General features: G+C 57.7%; 2 protein-coding genes across 4 annotated transcripts in view; one reads left to right on the forward strand and one right to left on the reverse strand.

The window, feature by feature from the left end:
- POU6F1 (POU class 6 homeobox 1) overlaps positions 1–3,708 on the reverse strand; it is a 37,161-nt gene extending 33,453 nt beyond the window's left edge. For both annotated transcript variants that reach the window (XM_084223518.1, XM_084223517.1), the window contains exon 1: positions 3,599–3,708. The gene's annotated coding sequence lies outside the window, so the exon portion shown is untranslated. The remainder of the gene's footprint in view (positions 1–3,598) is intronic.
- Positions 3,709–7,989: 4,281 nt separating this feature from the next.
- DAZAP2 (DAZ associated protein 2) lies at positions 7,990–13,202 on the forward strand. Of its 2 annotated transcripts, none has more exons than XR_014616844.1 (5): positions 7,990–8,094; positions 9,161–9,267; positions 9,727–9,957; positions 11,155–11,706; positions 11,750–13,202. XR_014616844.1 is itself a non-coding variant. In XM_084223533.1 (5 exons), the coding sequence occupies exons 1-5, from the start codon at positions 8,082–8,084 to the stop codon at positions 11,958–11,960; spliced, it is 543 nt and encodes a 180-aa protein (XP_084079659.1). In that variant the 5' UTR covers positions 7,990–8,081; the 3' UTR covers positions 11,961–13,202. The 2 variants fall into 2 exon arrangements, 1 of the variants encoding a protein (XP_084079659.1); XM_084223533.1 differs by having other exon boundaries at positions 11,155–11,276; positions 11,891–13,202.
- The last annotated feature ends 14 nt before the right edge of the window (positions 13,203–13,216 follow it).

Here is a 13,216-nt window from a genome sequence, read left to right on the forward strand (position 1 = left end):
ATATATATAAAATATATATAAATATTTTTATATATTTATTTTTATATATAAATATATAATATAAATTATATAATTATATATAATACAGATATAATATATATAATATATATAAGAATGCATATGGTATATTTTATCTATTATATACATTATAATATAGATATAAAATCTATATGTATTATAAATAATATCTATAATAAAATACTCAATCAGCCTTCTGAAGCCTGGGGTCAAGACTCTCATCTCCCCCCTCGTCCTGGGACCCCCAAGCACCACCCCAGAGCGGCACCCCAGGAATTTGTACCCCGGGATCGCAATCCCTGCCAGGGCCAGGGCAGAGTTTGGGTCCCCAAAACAGAACCCGGAGAGCGACGCCGCGTCCTGAGCGCCCCCGAGGGCAGGGACAGCCTGGGGGCAGCACGGGGACACCTGCGTCCCGTGGGGGGGGTCAAAGGGATCAGTGGGATCGATGGGATTGATGGGATCGATGGGATCAATGGGATTGATGGGATCGATGGGATTGATGGGATCAATGGGATCGATGGGATGGGATCAATGGGATCAATTGGATCAATGGGATCGATGGGATCAATGGGATCGATGGGATCGATGGGATCGATGGGATCGATGGGATCGATGGGATCGATGGGATCGATGGGATCGATGGGATCGATGGGATCGATGGGATCGATGGGATCGATGGGATTGATGGGATTGATGGGATGGGATCAATGGGATCAATGGGATTGATGGGATCCAGGGGATGGGATCAGTGGGATCAATGGGATTGATGGGATCAATGGGATTGATGGGATCAATGGGATTGATGGGATTGATGGGATCAATGGGATTGATGGGATGGGATCAATGGGATCAATGGGATTGATGAGATGGAATGGGATCAATGGGATTGATGGGATCCAGGGGATGGAATCAATGGGATGGGATCAATGAGATGGGATGGGATTGATGGGATGGGATTAATGGGATCAGTGGGACTGATAGGATCGATGGGATGGGATCAATGGGATCAAGGGGATGGGATCAATGGCATCGATGGGATCAAGGGGATGGGATCAATGGGATTGATGGGATGGGATCAATGGGATGGGATCAATAGAATGGTATCAATGGGATTGATAGGATTGATGGGATGAATGGGAACAGTGGGATCAATAGGATCAATGGGATCAAAGGGATCAATGGAATGGAATCAGTGAGATCAATGGAATGGGATAGGATGGGATCAATGGGATCCATGGGATCAATGGGATGGGATCAATGGGATCAATGGGATGGGATAGGATGGGATCAATAGGATCAATGGGATAAATGGGATGGAATCAATGGGATCAATGCGATCAATGGGATGGAATCCATGGGATCAATGGGATTGATGAGATGGAATGGGATCAATGGGATTGATGGGATCAATGAAATGGCATCAATGGAATGGGATGGGATCAATGGGATCAATGGGATGGGATCAAAGGGATTGATGGGATGGAATCAATGGGATCAATGGGATGGAATCAATGGGATCAATGCAATCAATGGAATGGGATGGGATCAATGGGATGCTATCAATGGGATCAATAGGATCAGTAGGATGGGATGGGATGGGATGGGATGGGATGGGATGGGATGGGATGGGATGGGATGGGATGGGATGGGATGGGATGGGATGGGCTGGGATGGGATGAGGGGGCAGTGCTGTGCCCTCAGTGTTCCTTAGGGGACTCCTGTGGGGTGCAGGGGTTGAAGAACAAGTCACCCCGGGATGGCCATGGATGGAGGGGCTGAGGACAGGTTTGGGGGGGACACAGAACAACCCAGCCCCACCCCCTTCCTCCCCCCAAAGTGAGGATCCCCTGTGGCCCCCATCCCTGTGCAGCTCCCAGTCCCCCCACCCCAAAACCACCAAAGGAGGGGCTCAGCGTGGCTGTGGGTGCAATGCCCCCCTCTATGGGGTGTTCAGTCCCCCCAAACCCTCAGAGTTCCCCCCCTCCCGTTCTGGAGCACCCCAAAATGTTCGTGGACCCCCCCCCCCCACCTTCCTTTGCCTCTCAAACCTCGGTACCCTCCTGAAATTCCCCTGCTCTGCCTTTCTCCCCCAAATCCCACTGCCTCCCCTCTGGGGGTCCCAACAGGACCCCAAAAACTTCCTGCCCCCCTCTGCCCTGTTTCTCTTCTCCTGCACCCCAAAACTCCCTCCCGAACTCCTCCTGCTACCCCCACCTGGGCAGTCACCCCCCTTTCCCTGCCCCGGGGCTCTGCAGCCCCCTCCTCCCATTTCCCTGACCCCCCCAATTCCGGGGTGACCCAGGGACCCTCACTTACCCAAAGGCCCCCCTAAATCCTCACCACCCCCCTCTGCCCCCACTCAGAGCCTTCGTGGCACCCCCGTTCTCCCCCAGACCCCCCAAGACTCTCTCACCCCCAAACTGCCTTTGCCCCCCAAATCCCGGTGTTCCCTTCCCGGGCAGGACCCCAAAACTGCCCCCACCCTCACCCCGTGCCCCCTCTCCCGCACCCCCAAATTCCTCCTGCCCCCCGATCCCCCCTTCCCTGCCCCGGGACTCTCCAGCCCCTCCCGGCCCTTCCTGGACCCCCAAAATTGAGGGGTGTTCTCGGGGACCCCCCTTAGCCGGGTCCCCCCCCGTGCCCCCCAACACGTGGTGTCCCCCCAGTTTCCCCCACAAACCCAACGCCCCCTCCAAGCCCCACAGACCCCCCCAGTCTGTCTTTCTACCCCCAAATCCCCCTTGGACCCCCCCGGGGGTCCCGGCAGGACCCCAACAATGCCCTGCCCCCCTCAGCACCGCTTCTCCCCTCCTACACCCCAAAATACATCCCCTGCCCCCCAAATTCCTCATGCCCCGCTCAGGGCGGTCACCCCCGTTCCCTGCCCCCCAGTTCTCCATTCCCAGCCCCCTTCGCGGACCCCCCCGGATTCCGGGGTGCCCCCAGGGACCCCACTCGTGCGAGGTGCCCCCCGCTCCCACCTGGCCGCACTCAGAGCCTTCGTGTTTGCCCAGTTCTGCCCAGTTCCCCCCGAGCCCCTCTGCCCCCCCCAATCCCGCTGGGTCTCTTTGCCCCCCCGGGCAGGACCCCAAAACTGTCCCCAACCCCGCCCTGTGTCCCCTCTCCTGCAACCCAAATCCCCCTGCCCCCCAATATCCCCCCCCTTTCCCTGCCCCGGGGCTCTCCAGCCCCCCTTCCCTGCCCCCCCAGTTCCGGGGTTCCCCCAGGGATGTCCCCTAAGCCGGGGTCCCCCCCGGCACCCCCGGATCCCCCCCAGTCCCATCGTGCCCCCCGCAGTTGCTGCGCGTTTCTCCCCAGTTCCTCCCAGTTCTCCCCAGTTCTCCTCCCGCCCCCCCCGCCCCGCTCCGAGCCCCTCTGCCCCCCAAACCTCCCCTGAACCCCCTTTCCCCCCCAAATCCCGCTGCCCCCCCCCGCTGTCCCCCGTTTTCCGCCGTTTTCTCCCCTCCCCGCCCCCCCAGCGCTCTTTATCATAAATATATAAATTATGCTAATTACGCCATTGCATATTCACCGCGCCGGGCCCGCCGCCCCCCGCCCGCCCCGGCCCCGCACTCACCGAGCCGGGGGTCGGGGGTCCGGGGGAGCCCTGAGGGGGCCGGGGGGGCCCGGGGGGTCCCCGCCGCTCGCGCCGCTCCCGCGATCGCCGCGGTCGCGACGGAGGCGGCGGCACAAAGGGGCGGGGGGCGGCGGCGGCGGAGCGGCCCCGGGAGCCCGGGCCGGGGCCGGGCCGGCGGCGGGAGCGGCGGGCGGGGGTTACGGGGGGCTCGGTGCCGCGGGGGGGTTACGGGGGGCTCGGTGCCGCGGGGGTCCCGCCGGGGGATCCGCGGCGCTTCCCGGGGTTTCGGGGCTGCTGCGTCATGAACATAATTTATGCGCAGGCCGCTGCCGCAGGCGCCGTCCCGCCCGCCGCCGCTGGGGGCGCTGCGAGCGCCGCCGCAGAGAGCCCGGGAGCACCGGGAGCACCGGGAGCGGGACCCGGGACAGGGACCCCAGAGACCCCCGGGAGCACCGGGAGAGGGACCCCAAAGACCCCCGGGACAGGGAGCACAGAGACCCCCGAGAGCCCCGGGAGCAGGACCCCAAAGACCCCCGGGACAGGGAGCCCAGAGAACCCCGAGAGCCCCGGGAGCACCGGGAGAGGGACCCCAAAGACCCCCGGCACAGGGAGCCCAGAGACCCCCGGGAGCCCCGGGAGCACCGGGAGAGGGACCCCAAAGACCCCCGGGACAGGGAGCCCAGAGACCCCCGGGAGCACCGAGAGAGGGATCCCAAAGACCCCCGGGACAGGGAGCCCAGAGACCCCCGGGAGCCCCGGGAGCACCGGGAGCGGGACCCGGGACAGGGACCCGGGAGAGGGACCCCAGGGAGCCCCGGGACCACCGGGAGAGACAGCCGAGAGAGGGACCCGGGACAGGGACGCCAGGGAGCCCCGGGACAGGGACCCCGGCAGCAGGACTCGGGACAGAGACCCGGGAGAGGGACCCCAGGAAGCCCCGGGAGAGGAACCCCTGGGACAGGGACCCCAGAGACCCCCGGGACAGGGACCCGGGACACAGACCCGGGAGAGGGACCCCAGAGACCCTGGGGGCAGGGATCCTGGAACAGGGACCCCCGGGACAGAGACCCCTGAGACCCCCGGGACAGAGACCCGGGAGAGGAACCCGGGAGAGAGACCTCTGAGAGCCCCGGGAGAGGGACCCTGGGGACGGGGACCCTGGGGACAGAGACCACGGGACAGAAACCCCAGAGACCCCGGGACAGGGACCCCGGGACAGGGACCCTGAAGACCCCTGGGACAGAGACCCCCGGGATCCCAGAGATCCTCGGGACAGAGACCATCCGGAGACCTCCCCGCAGTGGGATAGAGACCCCCGGGACCCCCCTGGACCCCCTCTGGAAACCCCCGAGCCAGACGCCCCCCGGGGCCAGAGAGACCCCAGAGCCGGAGACCCCTCCAGGACCCCCAAAAATCCAGAGGCTCCCGAGATGCCCCCGGGCCCAAAGACCCCCCCGAGCCAGGGACACCCCCACAACAGAGGGACACCCCAGAGCCGCGCCGCGGTCTAAGGCACCAGGGACACCCCCAGAACCAGGAACCCCGAAACCAGAGACCCCCGAGCTGCGGAGCCTCCGCAGCCCTGGAACCCCAAAAGCAGAGACCCTCCCTGGTACCTGAACCACCTCCAGCCCCAAGAGCCCCAAATCAGAGGTTCCCCGCCCAGAAACCCCCCAAAACCCAGACCCCCAAGTTCCAGCATCCCCCAAATCCCGGATCCCCAATCCAGGACCCCCCCAAAACCCCAGACCCCGAAATGCCAGGACTCCTGAAACCCCAAATCCCCAATCCAGGACCCCCCAAATCCTGGATCCTTAAGTGCCAGGACCCCCCCAAACCCCGAATCCCCAATTCCAGAACCCCAAAACCCCGGACCCCCAATCCCGGAGCACCCCAAACCCTGAACCCACAATTCCAGACCCCCCAAAACCCCGGACCCCCAATCCCGGACCCCCCAACCCCCCAGACGAGAGGGGACAAAGGGATGGGGGGCAGGGGGGGACAGGACCCAATCCGAATGACCCCAGAGCCAGCCCGACCCCCTCCTCATTAATATCATTAATATTCATTAATATTCTAATTAGCCCAGGTGCACCTGTTATTGGCAGCCGCGGCCCAGTTCTGCCAGGCTCATTTGCATACGCGCTGCCGTGATTATGAATATTTAATCCGGTTCGTTAAATACCTACAGCTAGTTAAATCCCGGGCTCATTTGCATACATTTGCATAGAGCGAATGGTTTGCGTACGGGGAGAGGAAAACAGCTCGGGTGGGGGGGCGGATTTTAATTAACAAAGACTCAGCTGGGGGGGGGTGGGGGCGGGGCCGTCCTAATTGGGTCTGGGGTCCCTAAACGGGTTTGGGGGTCCTTGAATGAGTTTGGGGGTCCCTAAACGGGTTTGGGGGACTGGGGAGGGGGGGAAAGGGGTCCCTAAATGGGTCTGGGGGTCTCTAAACGGGTCTGGGGGTCCCTAGGCGAGGTCTGGGGGTCCCTAAATGGCTGTGGGGGTCCCTAAGTGGGGTCTGGGGGCCTTAAATAGGTCTGGGGTCCCTAGGCGGGGCCTGGGGGTCCCTAGGCGGGGTCTGGGGTCCCTGACTGAGTCTGGGGTCTCTAAATGGGTCAGGCGTCCCTAAATGGGTCTGGTGGTCCGTAACTGGGTCTGGGGTCCCTAGGCGGGGTCTGGGGGTCCCTAGGCGGGGTCTGGGGTCCCCAGGCGGGGTCTAAGCGCCCCTCGGGGTCCCCAGGCCGCCCCCTCCCCCTTTGAAGATAAATCCGATTTTTTTTTCCATTTCTGCGCCTTCTGGATGTGAAGAACGTTTCCCCTCATGAATTATTCATGAGCACACCCCACGGCCCGCAGGCTCATTTGCATATTCACGCCGCAGCCGCTGCATTATTCATGAGCGGGAGGAAAAGGAGAGATTTGAGTCCTGAAAGAGGGGGCGGAATGAGGGGAGAAAAATCCCCCAAAAATGGGAATTGGAGACATTTTTGGGGGACAATTTGCAACCTAAAGGGGTTTAATGATATAGAAATATATGGATTATTTATATATAACAATATAATAATATAAAAATAAACATAATTATAATTATAGAAAAATAAAATATAATAATATTGTGTTTATATAGGTGTGGTGCACATTATATATATTTTTGCAGTCTATATTATCTTATCACATTTATTGAATTTTAAAATATATTATTATGCTGTATATTGTGCATTTATATAAATAATTATTGGCATATATTCATATGATACTATATGTACTTATAGATTTATATTATATATAATAGATTTATATAAAATACATAATATATCCAATTTATTTATATAATATATGTATTAGAGAAATAAATAATCTTTAAAATATACATTAGATATACATTTAGAGAAATATATAGTACATATTTAATAGATGATAGTCAATAAATTATATAAATATATATACTAGATATTTATATAGTATAATGAATATTTATATAATTTATATTTTATATTTATATTATGTGAACTTGAGACTTTCAGGGGGCATTTCACAACCCAAGGGGGCTCTTTAATGATACAGATATTTCTGTATCATTTATATATAGATCTATATGGGTGTGATACACATTATATTTATTTGATGTACTAAACATTCTCTTATCAAGATTTGTTGAATAATTTTTTACTGTGTTGTACTATTATGTTATATATTGTGTATTTATAGAAATATTTATTGGCATAAATTCATATTCTACTATATATTTACATATTTATTATATATTATATATTTATTATATTTTAAATTTATTTACTACATATGTACTTTATATGGTATATATTTGCATATTTAAAATAAATTTATATTTTATATATTTACTTTTATTATATTTTATTCTGGTATTCATTATATATTTATTTACATTTTATATAATATATATTTATATTAAATTATAAATGTCTATATTATCTATTTATTTTTATTTACTGTAGGTTATTTATTTTATTTATTATATATTTATTTATATTTTATATAGTATAGATTTGTAAAAGTTTTATTTATATATTATATAGAAATATTATATATTTAAATGTATTTATATATTTAAATACATCTATAAATAAATATGTTATATAAATATATATAACATATAAAATGATTATAAAATAAAATAATAATTATCAAATATAGAACTCCAGACTCTGTTTAGGCCCCCAGACCCATTGAGGGCCCCCAGACCCATTTAGGGACCCCTCCCCCCCCAGCCCCTCCCCTCCCCCAGCCGTGGCCCCGCCCCCTTTGGGACCCTCCCTCATCTCCCCCAAAGTTTCCCGCGGTCCCTTTAAGAATGCGTGGCCCCGCCCCGAGCGCGATGACGTCACGACGCTCGCTTCCTGTCCCGCTTCCTGCTCCGGCTCTCACCCTCCCCCACGGGCCGCCCCCGCCTCCTCCTCCTCCTGTTCGTCGCCCGCCGTGCCCGCGGAGGCGCCGCCGCCATGAACGGCAAAGGCAAGGCCGGCCCGGCCCTCGGTGCCCTCAGCGGAGCCGCCGGGCCCGGCCGGGAGCGCCGCCCGCGGGCGCGGCGCCTTTAAGGGCGCCTGAGGGGCGGGGTCGTGCCCCGAGGGGGCGGGGCCAGGGTTGCCATGGAGACGCGTGCTCAGCCTCGCTTTGAGCCGGGAGGCGGGGCTGGGAGAGACCATGGGGAGGGGTTTGGGGGGGGTGGTGAGACCTTGGTGGGAGATACCATGAGGGGGTTACTGGGGGGGGGGGTGTGTGGGGATTTGGGGGGGAGATACCATGGTGGGGGGCGTGGGGGGGATTCTGAGGTCTTGGGGGGAGATACCATGGGAGGGGCGCGGGGGGGGGGTTAGTGTGAGGATGTGGGGGGGAGGAGATACCATGGGAGGGGGAGGGGGGGGGGGTGTGAGGATGTGGGGGGGTAGATACCATGGGTGGTGCACGGGGGGCTGTTATCCCATGGGGGGCTGATATACCATGGGGGGGCTGTTATACCATGGGGGGGCGATATACCATGGGGGGTGCACGGGGGGCTATTATCCCATGGGGGGGGTTGTTATACCATGGGGGGGCTGTTATACCATGGGGGGGTTCACGGGGGGCTGTTATCCCATGGGGGGGGCTGTTATCCCATGGGGGGTTGTTATACCATGGGGGGCTGATATACCATGAGGGGCTGATATCCCATGGGGGGGTGCACGGGGGGGCTGTTATCCCATGGGGGGCTGTTATACTATGGGGGGGCTGTTATACCATGGGGGGGCTGTTATCCCATGGGGGGCTGATATACCATGGGGGGCTGTTATCCCATCGCGGGGTCTGGGGTCTCGGGGGGAGTGGGGGGCGATGCCGTGAGGGCAGGAGGGGGTGCCATGGCCGGGGGGACACTGAGGCCGGGCTGGTGCCGTGGGGGTGCCCGGGGGGGCCCGGCAGGGCAGCGGGGGGCGATGCCCGGGGGGCGATGCCCGGGGGGGGCACAGGGCCGGGGCCGGTGCCCGTCCTGGCGGCCCCCGAGGCCCCCTCGGTCACGGCTCTCCCGACCCCTCTGTCCCCCCAGGGCCGTTCCCAGCCCAGCCCTTGTTCCCAGCCCCGGCCCCCCACGGGTACCCCCAGGCTCTGCCCCTGCTGCAGCTGCCCCCCTACCCTGACCCTGCGTACCCCGAGGTAGGTGGGACACGTGGGTGGGACACAGGGGACACAGGGGACACGTGGGACACCTGTGACACACCTGTCTGGGCGGGGCCTCACCCTGGGACCCCTCCTGTCCATGGCCCAGGGGAGCCCCTGAGCTCATCTGGGCAGGGCCCCCCCTCCCACAGCCCAGGTGACCCAACCTCCCCGTGAGAGCCCAGGGGTGAATTCAGGTGAGCCCTGCTGGGCAGGCAGGTGAGCCTGAGAGACCCTGGGGACAGAGACCCCTCCCAGTGGGACAGAGACCCCTGAGACCCCCACAGTGGGACAGAGACCCCCCCCAAACTGGGATAGAGACCCCCTGGAACACCCCCTGGAAACTCCCAAAGGCCAGAGGGGCCCCTGGGTGCTGGCTGCACACCTGGGTGGGGGTGACACCTGTCTGGGTGGGGGTGACACCTGCCTGACCTCGCTGCCTCGCTGTTTTTGCAGCTCTACCGTCTCAGCTTTGTCCCCCTGGGCGCTGCTGGCGTCCCCCCCGTGTCCCCAGCGTGCCCAGGTGCGTCCCTGTACCTGCCCCTGGCCCCGCCCCTGCCGGCCCTGGGCTCCCCCGTGGCCTTTCTGCCCCTGGGCCAGGTGTACCCGGCAGGATCCACCCTGCTGCTGGAGGGGGGCTTGGACAGCGCTGCCAGGCTGGGCACAGGTGGCACTGCCAGCATCCAGGTGAGGACAGGTGGATCTGGGGGGGTGGCACAGGTGGGAAGGGTTGGGGCAGGTGGCACTGCCAGCATCCAGGTGAGGGCAGGTGGATCTGGGGGGTTTGGGGATTTGGGTGGGGACCAGATCACCTGGCCCTGGCTCAGGTGAGTCCCAGCCCCATCCAGGTGGCTTTGGGCACTTCCAGGTGGGATTTGGGATCACAGGTGGCCCTGGGTCAGAGCCGGGCTGGGCGTGGCCTGGGGGGAGCAGGACAAGGGGGGCCTTGGCCCCCTGACCTCACCTGACCTCACCTGTGCCCACACCTGACCTAACCTGACTTCACCTGTGCTCACACCTGGGCCTGGCACTTTCTGTGAGCTGGGGGAGGCTCCTGCTCACCTGGGCATACTCACCTGGGCCTGCTCACCTGGCCCTGCTCACCTGGCCCTGCTCCCCCGGCCCCCTTGGCTCCTCTCTCCTGGAGCCCCAGAGGTTTCCACTCCCCTGGAATTCCCACCTGCAGCCTGGGGACAGGTGACAGGTGTCCCCAGGTGACAGCACAGGTGACAGGTGTCCCCAGGTGACAGCAGAGGTGACAGCAGAGGTGTCACTGTGTCCCTCACCTGGCCCAGGTGCCGCAGCCCTCACGGGGGGCTCAGGGCTGTGTCCCACCCTGGCCGCTGTCCCTGAGCAGGGTTGGGGACATCGCTGTGTCCCCAGAGCCCACCTGGGGTGTGACACCGGCCGCGGCTGTCCCCTGTCGCGACAGTGACCCATCCCCTGTCGTGACAGTGACCCGTCCCCTGTGGTGACAGTGGCTTGTCCCCCTGTCCTGACAGTGACCTCTGCTGTCCCCTGTCCCGACAGTGACCCATCCCCTGTCGCGACAGTGACCCATCCCCTGTCGCGACAGTGAGCCGTCCCCTGTCGCGACAGTGAGCCGTCCCCTGTCGTGACAGTGACTCATCCCCTGTTGCGACAGTGACCCATCCCCTGTCGTAACAGTGACTCATCCCCTGTCGCGACAGTGACCCATCCCCTGTCGTGACAGTGACCCCGTCCCCTGTCGCGACAGTGACTTGTCCCCTGTCGCGACAGTGACTTGTCCCCCTGTCCTGACAGTGACCTCTGCTGTCCCCTATCGCGACAGTGACTTGTCCCCCTGTCCTGACAGTGCCCCGTCCCCTGTCGCGACAGTGACCGTCCCTGTTTCCCTTGCAGCCGCCGCCCGCCGGGTGCCCCCCGGCCGCCGCCCCGGTGCCGGTCCCGCCCGGAGCCGCCGTCCTGCTGCCGCCCCGCAAGGGGGGCTTCCCGGGGGCGGCCGGGGGGGGCTTCGGCCTCTGGTGAGGGGGGGCCGGGTCTGGGGTCCCCCTGCCCCTTTGGGGGTCCCCCCCGGTCAGCCCCTCCCCCCAGGAACCTGCACCCGGCCTGGGGAGCCCAAAGGTGGGGAGGGGAGGGACCCCCCCCAAAAGGTGACGCAAGGGGGGAGGGGTTTGGTCACTTGTGGGGTCCCGGGGGGCTCATTCACAAATGGGGGTGAACTCAGCCCCGCCCCTTCCTCATTTACACGCAGCTCTAATTAATTAATGGCCTAATTAAGCCCTGGGGATGGGTTTTCCCCCCTCGTCCCTCTGCTGGAGCCATCCGGGGTTCTCTTCTTTTTGGGAAAGGTGGATTTTGGGTAGGAAACAGAAAAAATCACCTCCCTAGAGGCAAAAATCTCCTCTCCAGAGGGAGAATTTCGTTCCCAAAGGCAAAATTCCCTTCCCAGAGGCAAAAAATCTCCTTCCCAGAGGCAAAAATCTCCTTCCCAGAGGGAAAATTCCCTCTCCAGAGGCAAAACTTGAGCCCTTCCTGGCCTCCCTCGAGGTGCCCCCTCATCCTCTCCCACCTTCTTCCTCAGTCCCGGGATTTTTTTTAACCCCCTCCAGGTAATTTTGGATTTTTTGCACTTCAGCTCCAATCAAAGCCATGAGCGGGGCCAGGGCCGTGCTGCAGCTCCCGTGGGCTCCTCCCCTTCCAGCTAGAGCCAGGTTTAATTAATGCTTAATTAGCAAACGCTTGGTTTTAACTCAAGCCTGGTCTTTTTGCACCCAAATTCCTTAAATCCGAGAGGCTGTTTCCGTCTGTCCCGGGGGTGGGAAGTGTCGGGGAGCACCCAAATCCCTTGGGTTTCCTCTTTGGGATGGGGATGGTGTGGGGGTTATCGATGGGGTAATCAATGAGGTGTTAATTGGTGGTTTCTGGAGGAGTTTTTTGTGAATGGGATGTTTGGAAATGGATTTTTTTATGAATGGGGTGGTTGTAGGTGGGTTTTTATGAATGGAGTGTTTGTGAATGGGTTTATCGATGTCCTTATCAGCATTGATATCCAAACCTCCACAAGCTTGGGAGGAACACTTCAGGGATCCTCAGCTGGGTGTTTGTCTTCCTTTTGGTTGCTCCTTGATGAAGAAAGAGCCCAGATTCGATTTTATTTTATCTTATTATTTCACTTTAATCTGAATCTGTGTTCTGTGTGTGTGACCATCCCTGACTGTTCCCGAGCTCGGCTCTCGGACTCTCTGTGCTGCACTGAACTTGTGGAGTTTTTATACTAAAAACCAAAAATAAAATAAAGGTTATTTTGAAAATTTAAATGAAGTAACAAATTTCTGTTGGGCCTCTGAGAGCCCCTTTGGCTGCTGCCAGCTGGGGTTTCCTCACTTCTTTCTTTTTTCCTGCTGCACTGGGAACTTCCTCTTATTATTTTTTTGGGGGGTGTTTGGGGTTTTTCCTGCTCTCGGGCACCCACATAATCCTTCCATGGTTAGCTTCATAAATTAAGGGAAAAAACAAAACAAAACAGACAAAATCAACCTGTAGATCCTCAGCTTTAGGCAGAGAAGCCCAGCTCCAGGGAATTTAGGGAGATCACAAGCTCCAGGGGATTCAGGCAGATCCCAGCTCCAGGATATTTAGGCAGAACCTCAGCTCCAGGGAATTTAGGCAGGTTTTCAGTTTAAGTGGATCCTCAAATCCAAGGAATTTAGGGAGAACCCCAAAGCCAGGGAATGCAGGTAGAATCCCACTTAGGAAGATCCCCCACCTCCAAAAACTTTCAGCAGATCCTCAGCTCGGGGATATTTCAGTGGATCCCCAGCTCCAGGAAATTTGAGCAGATCCCTGACGCCAGGGAATTCAGGGAGCATCCTAACTCCTGAAAATTCATATAGCCTCCATCTCCAGGGAGTTTCAGGACCTGTGTGGATCCTGGGCGTGTCCTTAGATAAAATATTCCTCC

Source organism: Fringilla coelebs (assembly GCF_963513975.1).
Source record: "Fringilla coelebs genome assembly, chromosome: 30".
Lineage (NCBI taxonomy): Eukaryota > Metazoa > Chordata > Aves > Passeriformes > Fringillidae > Fringilla > Fringilla coelebs.